This window comes from Lagopus leucura, unplaced genomic scaffold, assembly GCF_019238085.1.
Source record: "Lagopus leucura isolate 7727_CA_CO unplaced genomic scaffold, USGS_WTPT01 Super-Scaffold_100008, whole genome shotgun sequence".
In the NCBI taxonomy this organism is placed as follows: domain Eukaryota; kingdom Metazoa; phylum Chordata; class Aves; order Galliformes; family Phasianidae; genus Lagopus; species Lagopus leucura.
This window is the reverse complement of record NW_024962265.1, coordinates 33,890,846-33,913,173: the sequence shown is the minus strand read 5'-3', so window position 1 is coordinate 33,913,173 and position 22,328 is coordinate 33,890,846. Positions and strand designations below refer to the sequence as shown.

General features: G+C 39.7%; 1 protein-coding gene and 1 long non-coding RNA gene across 3 annotated transcripts in view; both read left to right on the top strand.

Moving 5' to 3' along the window:
• The first annotated feature begins 603 nt into the window (after window positions 1-603).
• On the top strand, window positions 604-14,715 carry LOC122180767. Of its 2 annotated transcripts, XR_006179223.1 has the most exons (4): window positions 604-857; window positions 12,384-12,468; window positions 12,583-12,691; window positions 13,882-14,715. It is a non-coding gene; the product is annotated as an uncharacterized LOC122180767 (long non-coding RNA). The 2 variants fall into 2 exon arrangements; XR_006179222.1 differs by lacking the exon at window positions 12,384-12,468.
• A 5,687-nt stretch (window positions 14,716-20,402) lies between these two features.
• Window positions 20,403-22,328, top strand: part of CPM (carboxypeptidase M) — a 32,574-nt gene continuing 30,648 nt past the window's right edge. Inside the window, exons 1-2 of the mRNA XM_042872370.1 lie at window positions 20,403-20,471; window positions 20,607-20,757. Of these exons, the coding sequence (XP_042728304.1) occupies window positions 20,454-20,471; window positions 20,607-20,757 (169 nt within the window). The 5' untranslated portion in view covers window positions 20,403-20,453. The remainder of the gene's footprint in view (window positions 20,472-20,606; window positions 20,758-22,328) is intronic.

Genomic DNA, 22,328 nt, shown 5'->3' with positions numbered 1-22,328 from the left:
ACAACCATGGCGGCTGCTAATTCCACTTAAGTCGTGTTGTAGTTGCTGTGGTACCATTACCTTCTTTTAACAGAAATGCCCCAGAGTCGCAATCCTTGGCCCACTACTTTGCCTGGGAGCATTAATGGCTCCCTTTCCATATCTCCTGTCTTTTTTGAAGGCTAACTTAACCACTGATCTGTGAGTTACTCCACCTTCCACATGAATCTGTGCCCCTATGAAGAAAAGAATTAGTAATTTCTTTGGCCAGAGGGAATATCCAGAGAGAGCCTGGCTCTGATTGCAGCCCTCACTCTGGTAAGGCAGGATGCTGCTGGTCTCTTGGCTACCAATGAGCAGTACAGAAGCCATAATAAGGTCAGCATGGGAAGAGAACCTGCCCCAGAGGCTGTTCCTGTGATACTGGAACAGAGACTGATTCCCACGAGCTGCTGTTGCTCCAGACAGTGTCTGAGACTTGCCACTGGGAGCAGCAGGACAGACAGAGGAAGCTGGGAGAAGCTGGGAAGGAGAACACTGGGGAGGGGCCACCAACAGCAATGGGAAGTAACTCGAAATGGCTATAATGACAAAGAAGGCATATCGGAGGACTGAGCATGCTCATCTTCTTCCCCATTCCCTGCCCCTTGCAGCCTCCCCTGACGCAGACAGCAGCATGGCCAGTGGAAAGACATCAGAGACTTGCATTTCATGGGAGACAGCATCAGTGAAAGCCAATCAACATGACACTAAATAAATAAAAAATTTCTCTTCAGAGAGCAGATGTTGGAGTTGAGCTGACTGCCTTGTCACCTGGGCAGCCATCACCCTATTGCTGGCATTTTTGCTCCGTGAACTTTGCCCGCAGCATTAAGGAGGTAAGCGCTTGAACAGTGAGCACGCTGTGCACCAGATTCACACTCTGCAGGCATGTTCCTTAACTGTGATGTGTCTGCCCATTATGCTGGCTCTGTGATTTATTGTTTGCCAGACTGAAAACCCTAATCAACAGCCTTGTGTTCTCAGCGAGTTGTTATGTGCTGGGGGAATGGGAGGGTTCAGTGGAGTTCTTCTTTCCCAATCTTCATAAGCAAGCAGCCTCTTTCTTTCCTCCATGCAAAGCAAACATTCAATTATTGTGGGAAAAAACTCACTGCAGGGACAAACTAAACTTTTTCAGCAAAAAGCACAAGCAAGTCTGACTCTTTGTTATAAGCATTTCATTCCAGGTTCATGCATGGAAGGTCTGGATTCATGCAGTGTGTGAAGCTGAGTACAGAGGCATAGAGAATGAGGGATTAAATCAAAGGGAGGGTGGGGAAAAGAAAACCATGGGAGTGAAGAACAAGTGGCCAAGAAAGACTGGAGGCGTGGAGAGGGGATGGGAGAGGGTACAGACAGCTGAAGAATGGGAACTGGCTAATGGATGATCATATGAATGGTGTGAATCATCCTGTGCTAATCTCTTCTTCCACTTGTTTGATACTGCAGATACCACTTGGCATTTTTCCATGATGTCCTTCCGAGAATAGAAGTATCTCTTGTTTCTGGTGTGCAGGAACTGAACTATTAAAAGTTAAAGACTAGAAAACAGTAGCTTTTGGAAGACATGTGGCACCTCACAGATCTGAAAATAGAGCTGAGCTGGAAACTTCATTAAAATGTTTAAGTCATTGCCACCTGGCAGGTTTCCTACTTTCTGAGGGGGTGGTTGCTGTCCAGTAATATATTTTGCTAAACCGTGGGAAATGATTCATGTCTAATGTGGCATCCCTAAAAGAATTCTTTTCACTGAGTTGCATTTTTGCCTTCTCCTAATTGATTTGAGATGTGTAAATATCAGTATATTATGTTTGTAACTGGAGTCAGTTCCAGACTTTTTGCTAAACTAAATGTACCATCCACCAGACATCCGAGCATTTTCATAAGGAATGGGACGACAAATTTTAAAGGTTTGTATTTCCTCAAGGGCTGCAGGATTTGGCTAGTCCAGTTGCATGTAGGACGTATCTGTCTTTAAGACTTTTCTGGATCTGGACAGGGATCTCTTGTACTTCATCTTCTACCACAAATATCCCCCTTGAGATATATTCATCTGTCCCAGTAGTACTGCCAAGAAGAACTGATTGAAGTAGCAACTAACAGTATTGTTGACACTGTGATTTTAATTTCCAAAGTGACTACAATAACTTTTTTCAGCTGAGCCTCAGTGCCCTTGCTGGCAGCCATCATGTTGGAGAGGATGAATGTGTTCTTCTCAACTGTCAGTAATCTTCTTTTGCCAAATACTTTCTTGATGGTATTTAGAACAGTTTGAATGCATCTGCTGTTTTGTTCTGGAGGATTGGGTTGGAAGCTCTGGAGGTAAATGGATATCCAGATACACGTGGTCTTGGCACAGCATGTCCCTCTGTGCCATGGGGCCCTTACCCTAGCTGCACTCCCCAAGTGGACTACAAAACCGGCAGAATTTGACTCTGTTTTTCTTCTTCTGCTTAATGTAGTGGTAGCTTAAGGTCGAATTTTATTATGAGTATAAAATTTTGAAAAAGTGGTTAGTTAGAGGGATTTTTGTTTTACAGAATCATAGAATCATCAAGATTGGAAAAGACCATTAAGGTAATCTAGTCCAACCATCAATCCATCACCACCATGTCTACTAACCACATTTCTCAGTGCCACATCTTCACGTTTCTTGAACACCTCCAGGGGTGCTGACTCAACCAATTCCCTGGGCAGTCTATTCCAATGTATAACCACTGTTTCAGATATGAAATTTTTCCTAATATCTACCCTGAACATCCCCTAGAACAACTTAAGGCCATCTCTCATCCTATTGCTGTTATCTTGGAGAAGAGGCCAACCCTCACCTCACCACAGCCTCCTTTCATGTAGTTGTTGAGACAAACATGGTCTCCCCTGAGCCTCCTCTTCTCCAGACTGTGCAATCCCAGTTCCCTCAGCTGCTCCCCATAAGGCTTGTTCTCCAGATCCTTCACCAGCTTCATTGTCTTACTCTGGACATGCTCCAGGGCCTCAATGTCTTTCTTGTAGTGAGTGGCCCAAAACTGAATGCAGTATTCAAGATGTGCTCACGTACAGAGGGACAGTCACCACTCTGCTCCTGCTGACTACACTGTTTGAGATACAAGCCAGAATGCCATTGGTCTTCTTGTCCACCTGGGCGCACTGCTGGCTCACGTTCAGCCAGCTGTCAACTAGCACCCCCAGATCCTTTTCCCTGTGCAGTTTTCCAGCCATCATTCCCCAAGCTTCTAACATGGGTTTGTTTTGACCAGTATGCAAGACCCAGCACTTGGTCACGTAAAGCTCACACAATTGGCCTTAGCCCATTGACCTATCTTATCCAGTTCTTTTTATAGAGCCTTTCTACTCTCAGGCAGATCAACACTTCCTCTCATCTTAGGTGCACTCAATCCCTTCATCCAGATCTTCAATAAAGATATTAAATGGGGCTGGCACAATTTTGCCACAGTTTTGCTGATGAACCAGCAGTGACAGCCATTGCAGAGACAAATTTAATGGATAGCAAATACAACACCATAAGTTAGATTACCATTAATATGTCTAAAATATTAGAAGGAATGATATACACACAATATAGGGAGATCATCTAGCAGCCCAAGCTTGAAAAAAGGAATGCAAGATCCGTAAATGAAAGCAAGAAAAGCTGTTTTCCTCGTTTTGAGCACAACTGTGATATGTATTGCAAAGTTCCTGCCAAACAAAAACAAGGAAAGCCCACCCAGGGACTGCTAATAGGATGAATCAGAAATAGCCTTCACAGTCTTTAGGTGTTAGATTTACCTCTGTGATGCTGGAAACCAAAAAGGTATGCAATCTTAGAAACGAAGGTCATGGCATATTTCCAAATAAAACTAGAATCATCAGGTTAGAATTTTTTCAATTATTTATGTCTTCTTCATCAGCTTAGTTTGTCTGAGGTTGCATTTTATCTGTAACTAATTTGAAAGAATAAATAACCTGGATAATGTTGCATGGGCAGGTCTTCCCATAACCTCAATATCAACATGTGGAATTGCCTTAATCCGGACCTGGAACTGTTACCTAAACAGAAATAGTCCTTTTGTTTTTTGCTTTTTAAAACTGATTCCAAATTCCATGTCCTTATTTCATGGAAATCCTACTCAGCTTTCCAGTAAAACTAGAAATCTTTATTTATCATTGGTACTTCATTTCCAGTGAGACACAAGGAACAGTGTCGTCTAAGCCTGCTGTCAGAACTTTTCAAACACAGAATTATCAACACAAATCATGCCATATGTTCTTCGTCGCTGCAAATTGCGTGCCTTCTGACAACAAGATAGAAGAGGAAGATTTATCAGGAGAATGTTGCCAGATGCTGTGCGGAGAACAGAGGCGGTCTGTAGCTCTGAGGCTAAAAGCTTATTCCATACCAAGCCAATAAACTTCTGGCATTGTAATAGATGTGTATGAGTATTTAAAAGTTTGAGAGGGAGACAGTGAATAATAAAGTCTCCTAGTTGAATAGGAATAGTGTTAGCTTTTAAAGCTTCAAAAGGTTTGTTAATTTTGTTTTGTTTTGTTGTTGTTTTTTTGCAGATATTCAAATTAAAGTACATCCCATTATAAAAACAAAACAGAAACCCTTAGATGTTCCAATTATCTATTAAAATAGATGTTTGGTATAATTTGTGGAGGCTGTGAGCTTTAGAAAGATGTTTTGCCTGTTTGGTCCCCCTGATGATGACGTTGGAATAAACAACAAACTAACTTTGAAGGTAACAGCTAAGTGGCCTTCAGCTAGTGATCGGTAAATTGCTAATTATCTCATATGAAAGATCAGGTTTGTTTCTGTGCTGACCATGTTTCTGTTCCTACTAAACACACAGCACTTCCAAAAGATGGAAATACTATTCCCTATTCCCAGCCTAAAAATCACAAGAGATAAATCACGTGAGAAACTAGCAACAAGAATAAGAAAGGCATTATGAATTTGGAGAAAGGTGACTGAGTAAAAGAAATGAAGAAACTTGGGGAAAATATACTTGCTCTGTTGAAGAAAAAAAGAGGCAGAATGGAAAAGCCATTAAACCATTTGCTCTTCTTCCCGCTTTTGTTGTTATCTTTTCATTTGATGTTTTTTATTAAATTTTATTTCTATTTTTTTGCATTTGTGCGATCTGTAACATGGCTTCTAAAACGCTCTGGAAGAGAGAGTGCAGTATGCAAGAATGTTCCCACTTGTTAATAAATCTAAAGCATCTGAAATGGGAGATTCAAGATAAGCAAATCTAAGAGGTAGCAGCATAAAAATTAATAGATCACGTTTAATGATGGTAGCATTATGAAAATCAGTGTGTTTTCAGTTGCGAACCATTTGTGTGATTACGTGCTTAAATAAGATCCTGCAGCAGTCCATACATCAGCTGCACAGTTGATAGGGAAAAAAAAGAAGATTAAAATGAATATGTTCTGTGAGTGCCAACTTGGGTAAGAGTTGAAAGAAATGTGGGTTAAGGATATGCATTTGAAGATTTGAGATGGAGAGAATGAATTATCTTCTCATTGAGCAGGGATACATTTGGCTTTGGAAGATGGAGCTCAGCTGTAGTTGTGTGTTTCTGACCACTGATGTTACAGTCAATTTTGCTGTTTATTTAAGGAGGGACTGTTGATTTAAGTTAAGCTGTTTCTGTCTTGTTATAGAAAAGAAATGGAAATAGTGGGTAATGTACTTAAAATGAGGACTGATACACAGATCAAAAGAAACTCCAACAGTAGCTTAGATTTGTTTAAATGTTTTTTGTTCTATTTTCATCATCTCATATGTGCAAACAGAAGAGAAAAGATGTGATATTATCAGATTGATTTCTCTAACTGAACCTAAAAAAAAATACAAACAGAATGAGGTGTACAAATAGATCCCATATTAACCATGCCATCTCCAAACACATTAAAGTATTTCTCTCAGTAGGGATAAATGGATGTCTGTTATTAATAAGAATCATGGCTAGCAGCTCACTAATATGTAGGTGAAATGTCTGTATATGTAGCAAAGTACATACAGGCAGAGGAGTAAAACATTGAGCACTTTAAAAAAGAGGAGGCACATCAGTTAAGAATAGAAATGATTATTACATTACAAAGTTCCTTAACATTTTGGAATATCTTACATCATTCTACAGCAGTGGGATTAGGAAAAAGCAACACTGTACAGAGTTACATTGAGTATATTTTTTAATGTTGATGAGTGGTAATTGATCAAAAGGAAATATCTCATGGCTAAAACCAGAGGTTTGTCACTTGTGGACGGTAATATTCAAAAATTTACGTTATTTGTACACTGCAATTTAATAAAAAGAGGCATTTGGATTTTTTTCCTTTTTTCCTTTTTTTAATTAAAAGAGCCAACCAGGTAATTTGAGAAATGTACAATGGTGTTTTACACTTCACACATTGCTAATGCTGTCATAAAATCTCATGTTCACCTGCTTGCTCAGGTATTATAATCCAAAACATGTACTTTTTTAACCCTGCTATTTGTCTATGAAGATGGATGAGAGCAGGAGTAAGCTTTCTGGAGAGTTTTATTGGCCAGATATTGCTAGCTCAAATTGCAGATCAACCTGTGCAAAACAGCTGTGAAGACCTGCATTTACAGGTCAGAAGACCTGCATCTCTTTTGATACATGAGGACATATTCTGTAAAAATTTGCTTTCAACACAACAAAGAGATTCTGAAGCCAAATTCCTGTCTGCTAGAATGGGAAGGGCATGCTGGTAGGAAATGGCATTACAAAGCATATAGTCAGAGAAATGGAAACAAAACTGCAGTGTCCTAGACGTCAGAGCAGGCCAGATACCGTCAGCGAAAGGACAAGATTGGCGCAGTGATATGCATCCCAGAAAGGCAGGACAACAGCCCCACTGTAGCTTATTTCTATGAATACAGAGAACTAACACAGTAACAGTCCGTACCAGAAGGCAATATGCTGTGTTAGTGGCTTAAGGACAATATTAAATCTTCCAAAACATACGAAAATCTCCCTGCAAAGCAGGCTTTACACAGACTGATAGAGGATAATTTTATGATAAGGAAGACTGGCTTGTGATCCTTCACAGGAAACCTGTTCAAAAAACTATCTACAGAGTCCTCATCATTACAAAAATATGCAATACCTAACACTGGTTTGTGGCAGCCCCATAAGCCACCACAGAGAGAGATGACGTTCATTGACACAGGACAACTGTTGTGCAGCTCTTCACTCAACGCATTTATTACACGGAATTTTTCACACTATAGATTGCAAGAGCCTGGTACCCTTAAATTAGCCTCAGCATTCTTAGAGTCATGTAACAGAGGATCCAACAGTCTGCCTCCCAGTAGCAGCAAAAGGCCACCCCAACCTCCATGTCAGGGCCTGATCCTGCACTGCAGTGCAAATAGCCTTCTCACAAAGTTGTAACAAAGCATAAACAGATAAACCCTCCCAAATAAAGATCTCCATACGTGTTAAGTCTCCTACCAGCATGTACTTTTCTTTCATTTACCATTTGTAGAGGTAGAGCACTTAACATATGATAAAGTGCAGAGAGCTCCTGCAAGATGAGACCAAACTGATTATACTATGCTTTAGGCAAAATAGTATTATATCCAGCACTCTGGAAAGGGCTATCCAGGTCCTATCTTGGTTTGCCTATAAACAACAGATTCACTATATAGTTGTTATGGTTTTTTTGTTGGTTTTTTTTTTTTTTCCAAAGCATTGAGCAGACCCTTTTGAAATTTCTGTAAAACACCTCTCTTAAGCAAACAGGGCACCAAGCTGAAGTTCAGTCTTTGCTTGCATACACAAACTGAAAGAGCTAAAGGTGTAACAGGGCTGCTGCAAACTCCCTTCTGTGCCTCGGAGGAATCTTACACTAGAATGATAAGGATTTTATTTGACCTTTCAATTTAAAGTCTTTCCTGATTGTGATGAGTGACAGTATTTTCAACAACATGAGAGTTTGTTACAGGAAATTTTAGTGAAGGGCTCTTTTGTTCTGCCTGTACTATTCTTAAAGTATTGTCATATTGAATGCATGTATCTGTCAATTTCTTTTAATGGTTTGACTGAGAGTTGTAAATGGTGATGAAGCCAAGGTCCTGAGCTTTGTGTCTTTTCAAAGTATGAAGTGATGGGTTTGTCCATTTACAGAAAAAAAGAATGAGTTGGAATAGTCAATTCTGGATTTATCCAAGGCTGGGTTTAGCCTTAAGGTCTGAACAAAAATTCACTGTTTTCACCTTGGGTTTTAATACTCTAATATTTCTGTTTCATTAATATTTGGGTATATTTATTTTACTGTCCTTATGGTGTCATTTCGCTGCATATGTCTTGTCATTCTTTAGATTGTAGTTTTTAGTATGAAGACTTTCTTTCTACTCTCAATATTTTGTTCCTTATGAGAATTATGTTACCTAACTATGTGTATATTTAGACATTAATTTAGCCCTTAAAGAACTTGACATACCTCCCACACATTTGAAGGCACTTGTGTCTATTTACAGAAAACCAAATTTTGACCTGCAGTTTTCTTTGTAAATAAGGAACAAGGAACAACAAGGAGCTTAGGTCATTAGTTAAGAACCAAGTCATTAATTGTACAAATTCATTGCAACTATTCCTTTGCTTATATTACATAGATACTTCAAAGCCTTCACATCAATGAACCGCTTAGCAACTCAAGCTTTTTGAGTTTCCTTGATGACTCCTCTGTGCTCAGATTTTTTGCTGGATGGATGGTACTGAATCAGAACCTGAAAACCTCAAATTACCAGCCTGATTGCTGTCTCTGACTTTATAGTTCTCTCATTAGTAACAATTCTGTATTGTGGAAGTATGAAAAAGCTGATAATATTTGGATTTTTAATTGCTGAGAGATACATACAGTATACTTAAAAATGCTGCTTTATTATCAGTACCTCTTCTCTCATTCTTGTTGAAAATTTATCATTTTAAAATGAAACTATCCATTGTCCCCAGTTCATTCAGGTATTTCTTATGCTTTCCCAAGATATTCACTCATACCCACTTATTTCATAATCTGTGCAATTCTGCTATAGTTTTGTATTTTAAGAGCAAATATTCTGTGTGCTAAAAGGAAGAAAGTTCAGTAAAATGGGAGAATTACATAAACAAGGAGAAGATACCACACTTGTGTGAATTCATACACTACAGTATATTAGAACATGCAATTTCTTTCAACTTAGATGTTGAAATTAGTAGCATTAGTAGCTTACTTGTCATGGAAAATCAGTGTCATCTATTAGGTCAGAAAATCCAACTTTCCATTGCCAGTTTTAATTTCCATAAATAGAAAATCTCACATATAGTGGAAATTACATTCTCAATTTTCCTAATTTCCTATGTGTTGTACAGAGTAATAAAGAAGCCAAGAAAGCATTTGTAATGCCTCTCAGCACTGCCAGAGATTTATTAGTGTGGCAATATTAGGAAAAATAGAAATAACTGAGCCTAAGGTCACCAAATGTTTGAGAGATTGCAGCCACTGCTGCACGTGTATATGAGAAGAAAGTAATCTGATCAGTGAGGACCTTGGCTTGCTATGCTTGGCTGCTTCCTAAATACTTCTGAGAAGGTCATCAGATCTTCCTGAGTTTAAGCAGAGAGAAAGGAAAAAATGTTTGTAGTCCTTAAGAAAATCTTAAGAGTGGCCTTACAACCTGCTGGGTACCACGTGATACTTCATAATCAGGCTGAAAAGGAAAAAAAGTCTTTTGAAGATTCTACAGCAAATGGTTCAACTCTCTTTATGTTTTCTATCCTTGTAAATTTTTAAGCTTTTAGCAAATACGACAGGTGTCAGTATTACCAAAATACCAAATACTTGTGCAATAATTCACTTGAGCTAATATAAATAAAGTACACAGAAATGGTAGGGAACGAACAATGAACTGACTAATGCAATGAATCCTGATCATCAAAAAACCACCATGTAGGCATTTAGCACTGTACAGATTTACCTGACATGACAGACAAGAATTACAGTCATTTTACAGGTTCAGGAGTTTGGCCTATTTGGATCTCTTAAGTATTCAGCTGAACACAATGCTGTAAATAGAAATGTAAGTGCAGAACTTTGATAAGCCAGATGATCTTGAAAGTGAGAAGATATTTTTGCCAATGCAGAAGTCACAAAGATATCTTTGAGGCAGATGCGCACATCTAGTATCCAAGTTTTTTAATGATGGCTTCACACAGTGGTACACATTTTCTTTATGTGCAGAAAATAGCTGAAAATGTGTAGGTAGTAGTGACTGACTCAGTGCTCCAGCCCCCTGATTATCTTAGTCGCCCTCCTCTGGACCCTTTCCAAAATCTCTCTGTCTTTCTTGTACTGAGGGCTCCACACCTGGACACAGTACTCCAGATGGGGCCTCACAAGAGCCGAGTAGAGAGGGACAATCACCTCCCTGTCCCTGCTGGCCACCCCTCTCCTGATGGAGCCCAGGATCCCATTTGCCTTTCGAAAGGTCAAGCTGGGCACAGATACTGAGAGCAGATCCCTGAAGTTCCCAAACCTCTGCAGGCATTGAAGTGCTTTGAAAGGCACAGGCATTGTCCCTGATGAACCTGCGGACACAGAGGATAATAAACTCTCAGTAACTGAATTAGCAGTAAACAAATATAACCTTGTTCATGAACTACACAGGGGTTGGTGTAGAACTGAATACTTGTTCTCTCCATTTGTTTTTTGTTTTATTTCTTGCACAGGAGGTTACACAACGAAACCTCTTTTCTACAAGAGCATTGTTACAAAATAGCATCCATGAATCCTTTTCCTGGTCCCTTCACGCATGGACTTGTTAAATGACACTTGATTTTAAGCTGTAAATAAAAGACATAGCTGAACCAAGGGTCCTACTCTCATTTGCTGCTGAAGCTGGAAGGAATTACACGAGATCACAGAGTGCAGACAGAAAACACAGTTATGTGTTTAAGGTTGCTAAGGCTGGTGAGTTTCATAGGATTATGTCTCTGCCTCTGCTATGTGATATGCCTTAGTAAAATAAGACTTGCCAGATGTGGAATGTTCCCTATTTTTAAGGCAAATATAAGGTTAAATTAGCCATATTCATTCTTGTGTATTATTCACATTCCACTTTTATGAACATGACAACAACAAAAACCCGCAAAATAAACCCTCACCAAAAACAAGCAAACAAAACAAAACAAAACCCAAAGCACAAATAAATAAATAAAACAAAAACCAGAGAAAACTACTGATTTGGTCTCCCTACAAGAGTTCAGAATATCTTTTTTTTTTTCTTTTTTTTCCTGGTTGTTAAAATAGTGGCTTATTGAAATTAAGTTAATAATTTAAGGAAATGCATCAGTATCATGCAAAGGAAATTATGTTTGTAGTTCACTCTGAATATGAAAGAGGATAAATACAATCATGTTTTAAACGAGTCAGCTACTAAGTTGGTCAGAAGAGATTTCTCCATAAAAGACCTTCAGTTGTAAGGACAGAAGAATTAAAGTCTCTTGAAAATGTAAGCAAAGAAAATGTTTCTTGTTTAACTCCTACTGAGTTCAGCAAAATACAAATTCATGACTGTCATTCTTTCTAAATGAAAGCAATTGTATTAACAAAATGTTTGATCCCATCACCGGTCTCCACTTGTAAAGGGAACACCCGCAAGACCTCAGATTGACTGATCTCTGACATGAAAACAGGCCACCCACTGAAAAATGAATATGAAACAAAACATTGAATAGTTGATCATCAAGAGGCATTACTTACTGTGTACTCTGACCAAAATAGGCTTCCTGGGTGCGAAAAGCAAGTCAAGTTTGTATAACAACTATCATAATGCAGATACAAAGCATGAAAGTAACTATTTCGTAGTAGTCTTTATTCTGTCATTTATGTCTTAATTTTCAAATGCTGGATTTTTGCCACTCTAACGATGTTGTTTTTTTCCAATTGTATGCATATGGAATTCTATTTCATGTATCAGGAATTCTGTATTCCATGTATCAGGAGTAGGATTACTGCATAAACTGAGATCAGCACACAATACATTGTCCTCAGAGACCTCAACTCCATTTATAGAAAGACATTAGAACAACATTTGTTAACTCAAATAGATGATATTTCAAAGGGAGAAACTAAACCACTGTATTCAAAAATTATTCCTTTGTGCTTCTAGCTATATTAAAATTAGAATCATGACTGAGATTTGCAAAACAGCAGTGAGAAAATGAAAAAACAAAACTCTTCCATTTTAATTAGTTAAATTCCAAGTTAATCAAAGCATTTTAGCCATATATACTATCTCATTAAAGGAAAAAAAGTACTTCATGGAAACATATCTATTTTCATAGCACTTTCCTGTGGACATCTTTGTGGGCATTTCTGACCAGAGAGAGAAAGAATGGGGATGAGAGGCGCTTACATCTTCAAACAAGAGTAAGCAACAATGTATAATCGTATTTTAACCGGATAAAATGCTTGTATGGGACAGGGAAAGTTCATTACATCACTACTGACCTAACAACTCACTACAGTTTTGTTTTGTTTCAGAATAGGGTGTGAGGAATTCATGATGACCAAAATTCTGATCCCGAACCACAAAAAGAAGACACAATGGAAGTGACATTTGCATATGTCCATTTATCAACTTTAATTTTGGGTAAAGTTATGTAAATTCCAGAGTGATGAGTAAACACTGATATTTCTAGAACTGTAAAATTCCCATCCAGGAGAGCTCCCAAGCCCATTTCCTCTCCTGCAAGATAGTACACAAATAATAATAGGTTTAACTGTGATTGAAGTCAAGGAAACTTTTGCATATATGTAAAGTTGTTGGAACATACGGTTGTGTGATTTATGGGCACAAATTCTGTTTACCGCTAGGTAAAGCTGAACAACAGATAAAGATCTTTTTGTAATTCTAGATCTAGTAAAAAGTACCTAAAATACAAAGATTAATTAGGACAACACTGGCTGGAGAGGAAGAAATAAATTCAGGTCCTTTTATAAACAATAAGTGTATGAACTTACACAATAATTAATTCAGTATTTTTTGTGTTTTCTTTCCTCACATGTAGGTAAAAGAAATATCATTTGTTTTTAGACAAAGAAATTAGTCTGATAAAATTATCTAGTACAGTAAACACCCAATTGAATTTTATGAGGAGGTTTCAGAGTACATCTTTCTGGATATATTTAAACTAAAAAGGCCAAATTTAGGAGAACAATATCATGAAATATGAATTGTAGGGAACCATAACAAGTCAAAATTAGAAGTTTGCATTCATGTAGCTTGTATTGCAGAATCAGAAGGTGCAAGTTCTGCCAACTTGGACTCTCCTTTAAATTTGGCCCACTAATCAAAAGTAGCAATATTTAAATGATCAGATTAGGTATTCATATCCATGTCAATCTAGAAGCAATTTTTATAATACGTAGTGCAAGTTAGAGTATTAGCCCACAACAAGATCATTCTAAAGCATAAATAATTCTTTCAATAGTCCAGTATTTTGTCACACAATTCTTTATGTAGTTAAGCTTGCATAGGAGCAGTCAAGGCCTCAGAAAGTTACTGAGCGTGTAATGAAAAGAGCAGACTGAGGATTCATAGTCATCCATTCAAACTGCACAGAATGAAAAAAAAAACATGAAAAACAATGCAGAAATGCTTTTGGTAAGCAGTACATGAAGGCTTAAATTGCATGTAACCTTCAATCTTGCTATCTCTAATGGAAATTTCAATAGAAGTCTTAAAATAATGGCTACCTTTGCATTAACTTCATTTAATGATCTCCACCACAGGTTCTCTGAGGGATTAATACTGTTTGCTTTCTTCATGCTCATTTTCAGGTATCCTCTGTGGGAGACTGCCAAAAGGTATTACTAATGCAAATGAGAAGAAGCAGCTCTTTCTTAAACAGTTAAAAGCCTCACTCCACTCCCAGTGCAGAATTTTGTATTATGTACACGGTCATATATTAAAAATAAAAATGAAGATGTTTGGCCCCCAAGATTTCTTTCCTTCTGAGGCTGGGACGGACAATTTGGATCTTGCTCAGATACCAGGTTGCTGCCTGATAACCATGCGTAAGGCTGTTATAACGTGTGTTGTTGTGACACATCCATCCCAAGGATATGACAAGAATGCAAGAGTGTCTCTTGTCTTGTACATCTTCTCTAAGCATGGATTTGACTGTACAGGAAAAACTACTGAGTGGTTACCTCTAGGGAAATAAAGAGTAGCAAAATAATTATTCTTACATGATTTACTTTAAGTACAAAGCATTCTAAATTGAGAAATTACTTAAAAATATTTCTAAGTAAGTGATACCAGAAGAAGCTTAATCATATAAAGATTCAATTAACCAAGACAAAAATTAAGGCTTGCTGTGTCTTTCTTGCACTCTCAGCTTTCTACGTCTTCTAGTCATTCCGTAGAACACAAAATAGAAAAAGAAGCATCTCTGGTGTCAGTAACAAATTTTTTTAATCACTGTTTTTTCCAATGAAATTATGCATGAACTCCAATAAACCACACTCAGTGCCTGAAGACTGTAAGATATTTTCTGGCAGGTATCTTGCTTGCGAAAAGCTGCCCTTTTGCCAGCCACCATACCCATCTTGGGAGCAGCTTTTCTCCCTGGATTTGAAAACATTTGAGAATAAAAGTTATTATTTTCAGTGCTTATTTGTGCAGTTTATTGAGTTTGCAACCACAAATTGTGTCAAGATAACCTAAGTAAGTTTTCTGTCTGAATAGGCTGCCTTAGAAGTCTTATTTATCTGAAGGATCTAGTCAGTGATTATCCTTTTCTATGCAAAATAAGCAACAGCATAAGACAAACAGGGCTTTCTACATTGGAAATAGCACTGCCTTTCTTTACTTTTTATTAAGTCGGCTAGATAAACACTGATTAATCTATGGTTAAATTCAGTAATACAGTGCCTATGTTGCTAGCGGTGAAGAGTTACAGGATTTCATGTCCAGTCTGTCTGTCAGGAATGAGCCATTACCAGAACTGAGGTGGCTGTCAAGAGACAAGAGTCTTTCTCTTCTGAGCACATCTCACTTCTATGAAGAAGTTCTCTCTTGAGCTACTTTATCAATATCCACCTACCTCTTGCCAGCAGTTCACTTTAAATATCCCATCTAAGTTGCAGATGCATGATTGGTGCTGGCTGATCCAAGGTAGGTTTTTCCCAAGAAGCATATTCTTTCTCCTCTCTGGCCAACTACCCTTTCTACTCCCTCAGCCAAGGCCAGTGCTTACAGTGGATGGACCAGCGACCTGAACCAGGTGAAAATGAAGACAATTTTTGGATTTTGTGTATGTGTGTTTGCTGAATTACCTTCCAGATGAATCAGTTCCCTGATTCAACTGCCCACATGGCTGCTTGCGTGCCTACACTAGGAAATAGGAAGCAGCAGGGCTGGGTGCTGTTATGACTTTCCCAGTATAAGTTCAGTTTTAGGTTAGTTAACTCTGACTATGACACCACACCCTTCTCTCTGGAGAAACGGAGTCTCACGGAACCATACGGTTTAATAAACAACAGTCTAACCAGTACACAGCAAGTACAGATTAATCCAAGAAAGGCTCACCAGCTGCTTTCAAGGAGGTCAAGCAAGTTGCATGTTTGTTTACTGCTTCACTAAACATTCATTTTTTAACTGCTGATTGATAAAATCATAGACATCAATATCTAGAAAGCTCCCTTTTCTTTTCTCTCCCCCAAAGAAAAAGAAAGAGTTCAAAATACTGCTATGTTGATAGGAGACCGCAGTGCATATTGTTTAACTGGTTGTCTGTGTAGAGGCCCAGTTTGCATAAATCAGAGCAGAGAAATGGAAGTTTGGATTTTTTTATTATACAACCAAGTTTTCTAAAGATGTCTTAATTTATTGTTCAGGAAATGGCACCATTGTTTACTTGAAACAGATACGTTGATTAAGTGGCCTGAGGGAATTTTGTTTTAAAGAGACAGGCTAGCCATTAATGTGAGTAAGAGTGTTGCATTCTTCATGACAATGGCAATTAGGAAGATATTTGGATTTGAAGATGGTTAGCAAAAAGGATGAAAATCTTTTCCAAAAATGATATTTCCACATGTTCAAAGCTGAAATTGGTCCAGCTGTTGGGACAGAACTCAGATTTCTCAAAAGTATTGCTTAATATCAGCAAGAAATTATCTAAGGAGAATCTCTGTAATTTCCATGGTATTAACTGCAATGCATTCAATATACAAATTAGGAGACCTGACAGGGTGCTATGTCAACATCTTAAATCCCTCAAGTTTAATTATCCTGTACACAGATTAGCAGGATGTTGGTGAGCAGAAACTTCTCTCAGTTCCTTTCTCCATGAAACACCCCCACTGAATCCTCCCAATTTCTTTATCTGGACAACAATGTCCATAATACTTCCACCTTCTCACCCTTCTTTCCAGATTTTAGTCTTCCCATCTCCTCAAAACCCACACAGACATATCTTCCCTTCCTTTTCCTATTTAGTTCCCAGAAACTCACCAGTTTCCAGCCCACTGATCTTCCCACTAAACCCTCCTGGCTTTCCTCATTGTACTTAGCTACCAAGAGATCCAACATCCTACAGGGGCTAAATTAAATTCTGCCATTCCGGAACTAATCTATTTTCAAATTAGGTCTAATTTTGTGCATTACTGAAAGGGCAAGTATAATAAGCCAATTTAAGAGGAGAAAGATAAATCCAAAACATTTTACAACTGTACTACAATACTCAATGCATAACACCGAAGAACTCTGCTTTGAATGAGGTCATGTTCCCATGCTTTCTGTATCTAAACAAATAAATGCTTTAACCTACTGCGGAGCAGAACTGACCTGTTCCACCATAGCACGACTGTGTGTTGTCATACAGTAGCTCAAAATCTCGGCTGTATGCAGATGTTGCTGTTTGCAAGATTGGAGAAGTGAGAGGCTTGTTAAGCAGCTAGTTGTGGTTCCAGATTCTTCAGCTAATTCAGTGCTTGTCTGGACAGCTCTAAACTATACCAGCTGCTAACAGTCCCCCTTGGGATAATTTTCTAATTGCAGATTACCAGACACAGCAGGGCATCCCTTTCTTCTCCAGGGGTAATCCTCGTGCTGGGATGGAGGGAAGGAGATTTATGAACCGAGTATGCAAGCCTCAGATTAAAACTATCTGCATAGTAGAGACGACTAATAAGCTGGTGAATACTTGAGTGACTTCTGGTGCTTTTGTTCTTTGTCATACAAGGAAAATAACATTTGCCAGGCTAAAAAGCAGCCTGTTAATTCAGCACGGTGGGTGTTGTATTCCACAAGGACTTCATCACAGCTTATTCCGGTGATTGGTATCTGGGTTTATACTAATTCAGGACTGAGAAGTTGTACCAAGTTCTTGTTTCTGTGTCATCACTTGTACTGAACTCACCCATCTGATCCTCCTCACTTGAGAAAGACTTTATCTCATGTCTTTTCCCACACCACAGATCTGATTGTGAGGTTCTTGTTGCTACCTAGACTGAGACTCAAAGAACCTGAAGCTCCAGTCTGTAAGCCTAGGACATTATTTCAGATGAGAAAGTTTTAAAAGCAGCAGCAGCCCTTAAGAAAAAAAAAACCTTGTTAGTGGCTTCTTTTATTTCTCCAAATATTACAAAAATATTTTGAAGCTTCCATTATAGTGTGGGATACTATTTTTTCTTACCAATCTTTGGAAAGTGATGAAATCCTGTATGACAGATGACAAAACACTGAGCAAGATTTCAAAAGCCAGGATCTGTTTTGTGACTGGCTCTCAAAAACCACAAAGCTTCCAGAAATTTTTACTGCTGAGACCCAACCTAAATATATTTCTGTTGTGCGTTCTATAGTGCATGAAGAATTTTTCCTACCTGTTGCTTCTGGCAGGATTTTCTTAACCTGTCACTAGAGGGCAACACAGCCACTCATATCGTTACAATACTTCCATCTACTTCCAAGTAACTGCTGAGATTCACAGGTGAGAATTTCACTTCAAAAATTGTATTTTCTTCCTACAAAATTCATGCTCAGATATCAGTCTTAATAGTTGCTTGTCAAATACATTTCATTGGATGACCCTGAATGTTTCTGAGAGGAGAGCAGTCAATGCTGTTTACAGCAGTAGAGCTTCATTTACCTTGCTTCATTATAGGAATCATTTTCCACTGTAGTGCTGAGAATGATATTGCAGTCAGTTTCAGCCTACGTGGTGCCTGATTTGACACTAGGAGATTCATCACTGACAGTTTTACACAGTATTTGGTGTTTAGCTCTGACTTCTAAGAACAAACTTGTAAACTAGTATATCATTTGCCAAGTTTGGATGAAACTGACCTTCTGAAGAGTAATTCAGGAGCAATAGGTATCCTCAAGCTTTGTACTTCCTATTACAATGCAGGCTTAAAACAATCAAATAAACAAACAAAAAAGGATTCTGATACACGTAACTCATACTAACACCCCAAAGGATGACTTGTCCTATCTTGCGAGCACCTAGCGTGGAAACAATCTATCATTTTGAAGTGTTTTCGAAATTCCTAAAAACTGGAATGCTCTCATTTAACCGTGACTCTGTTGGCTATAGTAAAGAGTGGTGTGATTTCAAAAGGAGATAATGCTGTGCAATTATCAAAGGTGTTTTTACTCATTTCACTGAGATTAATTTTTACAGCCCCCTGTCATTTCACAATGCTGCCAACACCCTAACAGTCATAGTTCTCTGATTTCACGTGATTACAGTGGGATAGTTTCCAAGTGTGTATATGTGGGATTACGAGTGAAATCATTTTCTTTCCTGCTTACTCAAATGGTGTCACCAGATCATCTTTCAAGGTGCCTGTGTATATGTATGTATATATATACATATTTATATACGTATATAAATACACACATTCAGGTCTCACATGTTGAAATGTGAGTCCAATGTACTTGACTTCTACCTCCTGCTTCTCCGAACACATTCAGCCCACACATTCAACCCAACAGCTTCTCTCCCGTGCCTTGTAGCAAATGCAAGTAACTGCAACCATTAACATCCTTTAAGTAAATAATATAAGGATACCCATATTGATGTCTCGTAAAAATGTTCTTTGACAAAATGTGAGGAAAAGTCTTGTAAACTTTTGATTGTTAGAAAACAGTGGAGTTTGAGTGTGGAACAAGGGTTATGGGGCTGCTACCTCCTGCAAAAGTCCATGCTAGAAGGAGCATCATTCAACAGAAGTCTAATGTTATGTACTCTGTTAAATCAAGTAGCTTTAAACATTCTATCCCTTGTCAGATGGCACAAGGTAGTTCTTCCCATGAACTAAGGCTACTTAAGATGCCTGAACACAGATCTCTTACCACCATTTTTAGATGTTTATGCTTGGGATATAGATGCTTGCACCAAAATACACTTTGATGTTTTTCTTAAAGCTTCTGGGTTAAAAAATAAGAACAGGAACAAACTTTTTATTTATCAGAGCCTTTTATCCAGAATACAGGATCTGTTATTTTGGATTGGATCATGCACTGATTTGCTTCTCTAAACTCAGAAGGCAGCAGAGGGCATCCTGCTGTGAGTTGTAAAGAAAACTGTCCTTTGACTTGCTCACCCAAGTTCTCCAGAACATATGAACACTTGTATTCCAGCTCACAGCTGTAGCTATATCGTATTTTAAAAGAAATCTTGATGCCATCCCAACTTTTGATGCAGGAACTCAACTTCAATTTTTTCTCTCAGCCCTTTCCAATACTAAATAAGACAATGAAAGGTGATGAAAATGCGCCTGTGGTGAATCCCAACAACAGGATATCCCCAAAGCAATGTGGTTAGCACAAAAAACAAGAGAAGCACTTATTTCGTAGATATAGTCCAAGCCTATTAAAAACTGATTTTAAAGAAAAGCTGCCAAGCAGAGATTTCGTCAGATTTGGACACCCATATTCTCTTAGGAGTCGCTCTGCACACAGCAGGCGTGGTTCAGCCCCTGCTAAACCTCAGGGGGAGGAAAACAAGGAGCAAAACCGCGCGGGGACACGGTGCTCCCTCAGGAACAGCCCCACCTGAGCCAGCAGCAGCGATAGCCGGCGGTGTGCTACAGCCCGTTTCCCCCCGGCAACCTACGTGGAGGGTCGTGGAAAGGGAGAATGAGATGCGAGGCGGCAGCTCCACGGCGGATGCAGGCCACGCCACCCCCGCGCTGACGGGAGCGGCCCGCCGCTCAGGTGAGAGCCGCCGGCGGGGCGGGTGAGGGAGCTCCCCCCTCCCCTCCCCTCCTCCCTCGGCCCCTGGGCGGGCCGGGGGACCTGAGTGGATGGAACCGGCGTCAGTCAGGGGCAGGGCGAGGCCGGGCGGCGGGGATGGCGGCCCCCGCCCGGCGCTGGGGCTGCAGTTGCGAGGAGCGGTGGCAGCATGCGGACGGGAGCTGGGGTAGGAGCGCTGGGGGGGACACCTGCTCCCCAGAGGGGTGGCGGGCGGGCTGTGCCAGAGCCGGGCACCCACGAGCTCTCCGATCGCCTTCCCTCAGCGGGGTCACGGGTTTTTGGTTCGTCTGCTTCTTTCTAGGAGGCGGTGGGCGTCCTCTGCCTGGTCTCTCTGGTGTTCGCGCTGGACTACAAGTACCACCACAGCGAGGAGCTGGAGGCGTACCTGAAGGAGGTGCACGCCGCCCACCCGGATCTCACCCACCTGCACAGCATCGGCCGCTCGGTGGAAGGTGGGTGCGGCGGGGAAGCGCCGGCTGGTTTTGCTCTACTGGGGACGAAGCAGCGTTCCCCTGCCGAGGAGGGGTCGCGGGGGTCCTGCGCTGACCGCGGGCGCCGGGTGCTCTCTGCTTCGGTCTCTCCTGAGTTTCCTCCGCCTCTTGCTTGAGCGCGAGTAACCAGCTCTGATGTCACCACGGCGCTGCGGCTTGGGTGGAAGCCCTCCCGACGCCTATCTCTGTTGCGAGTAGAAACTACCGAGTGGCAATTTCAGAAGCGGGGCTGTTGCTCAGGAGCTTAAAACGCGTTTATCCCGTGGGCTAAGTACTCGTCTCAGGCGGGCTGCAGAGGAGCATGTGTCTTCTAACCTGTGGGCATATTTGAAACACCCACCCTCTCTTGGCCTTGTCTGTTACTTGAGTAAATTGGGACAGAAAGGAAAAAGGGTATCAAATACCATATAACAGAGATTGTAAGTGAAGATTTAGGATTTCAGTCTCCACCCACATAGGAGAAATCTCACTCAGTAACCACCTTTCTGATCTTACATATTAAAACTTTTTTTCCTCTATGATTGGTGCTTCATTGCAATGCTTTATTTGGGGGTAAAGCTTTATGTGTTCTTTGAATGTTAATCTTTCTAATATCTTTATTAGCAACCTTAACACTTGCCTGACTTTGAGGAAAAAGGGAAAAAAGGCTATGGAGATCTATTCAGAAAACAATCGTGAGGTATAAAACCAGATCATTCTTTGGAAACATCTCTTTCTCTAATCCTACTTTATATTACTACAATTAAAGTATTTGAAGCTTGTTTTGCTTCAAGTTTTTATTATTCTAGGTAGATAACAGTGAAGAATGCTGACAGTTTATTTCTGCACATCCTTCCTTGTGTTACTGTAACTTCTGGTTGAAAAGAGTCTGGTCTATTTCAGCAGGGTAGCAAACAGCTGTCAGGTAGCTATGGACATGTGATCCCGTCTCTGTGCATGTCTACGCTCATTTCTAAGGAAGCCTTTTTATGGGAAGGTTCAAACTAGACAAGGAATCTTGAAGTTAGTTACACTGTGGTGTCCTTGCTTTCATCAAAGGCAGAATCATATTCGGTTATGTTTTTCACTCACATAAGAAGTCTGTACAGTTCCTCATGTACAAACTAATTATCCACATTTTTGTATCCCTACCTTCAGGGGACTTAGGTAATTTTTTTAATTATTTTTTTTAATGATAGAACTTGATTCTGACTTCTCTGACACAATCTCTGTTGGCTTATCTTTCTGCTGCTGGGACAAAAATGCTTGTTCAACCTGAGACTAAAATTTTGCCTTTCATATCTAGACATCTGAAAGCAGGTAACATGAAGTGTTCAACTTGTCTGACTTTAATTAGCATGAAAACAAACTGGAAATGCATCATGTCTTGACTGTGAAAGAGTGTGCCTTGAAACTTTATTCGGACTTCAGTATGTTGCCTTCTGCTTTGCCAAACTGTGGGAGGGAAGAGAATTATGTGGGCTCTTGCTTGCTCTGTCAGCATATCTTCATGATCCCCAAAAAGATTACCGGTTACTCTTTATGCACTTCTT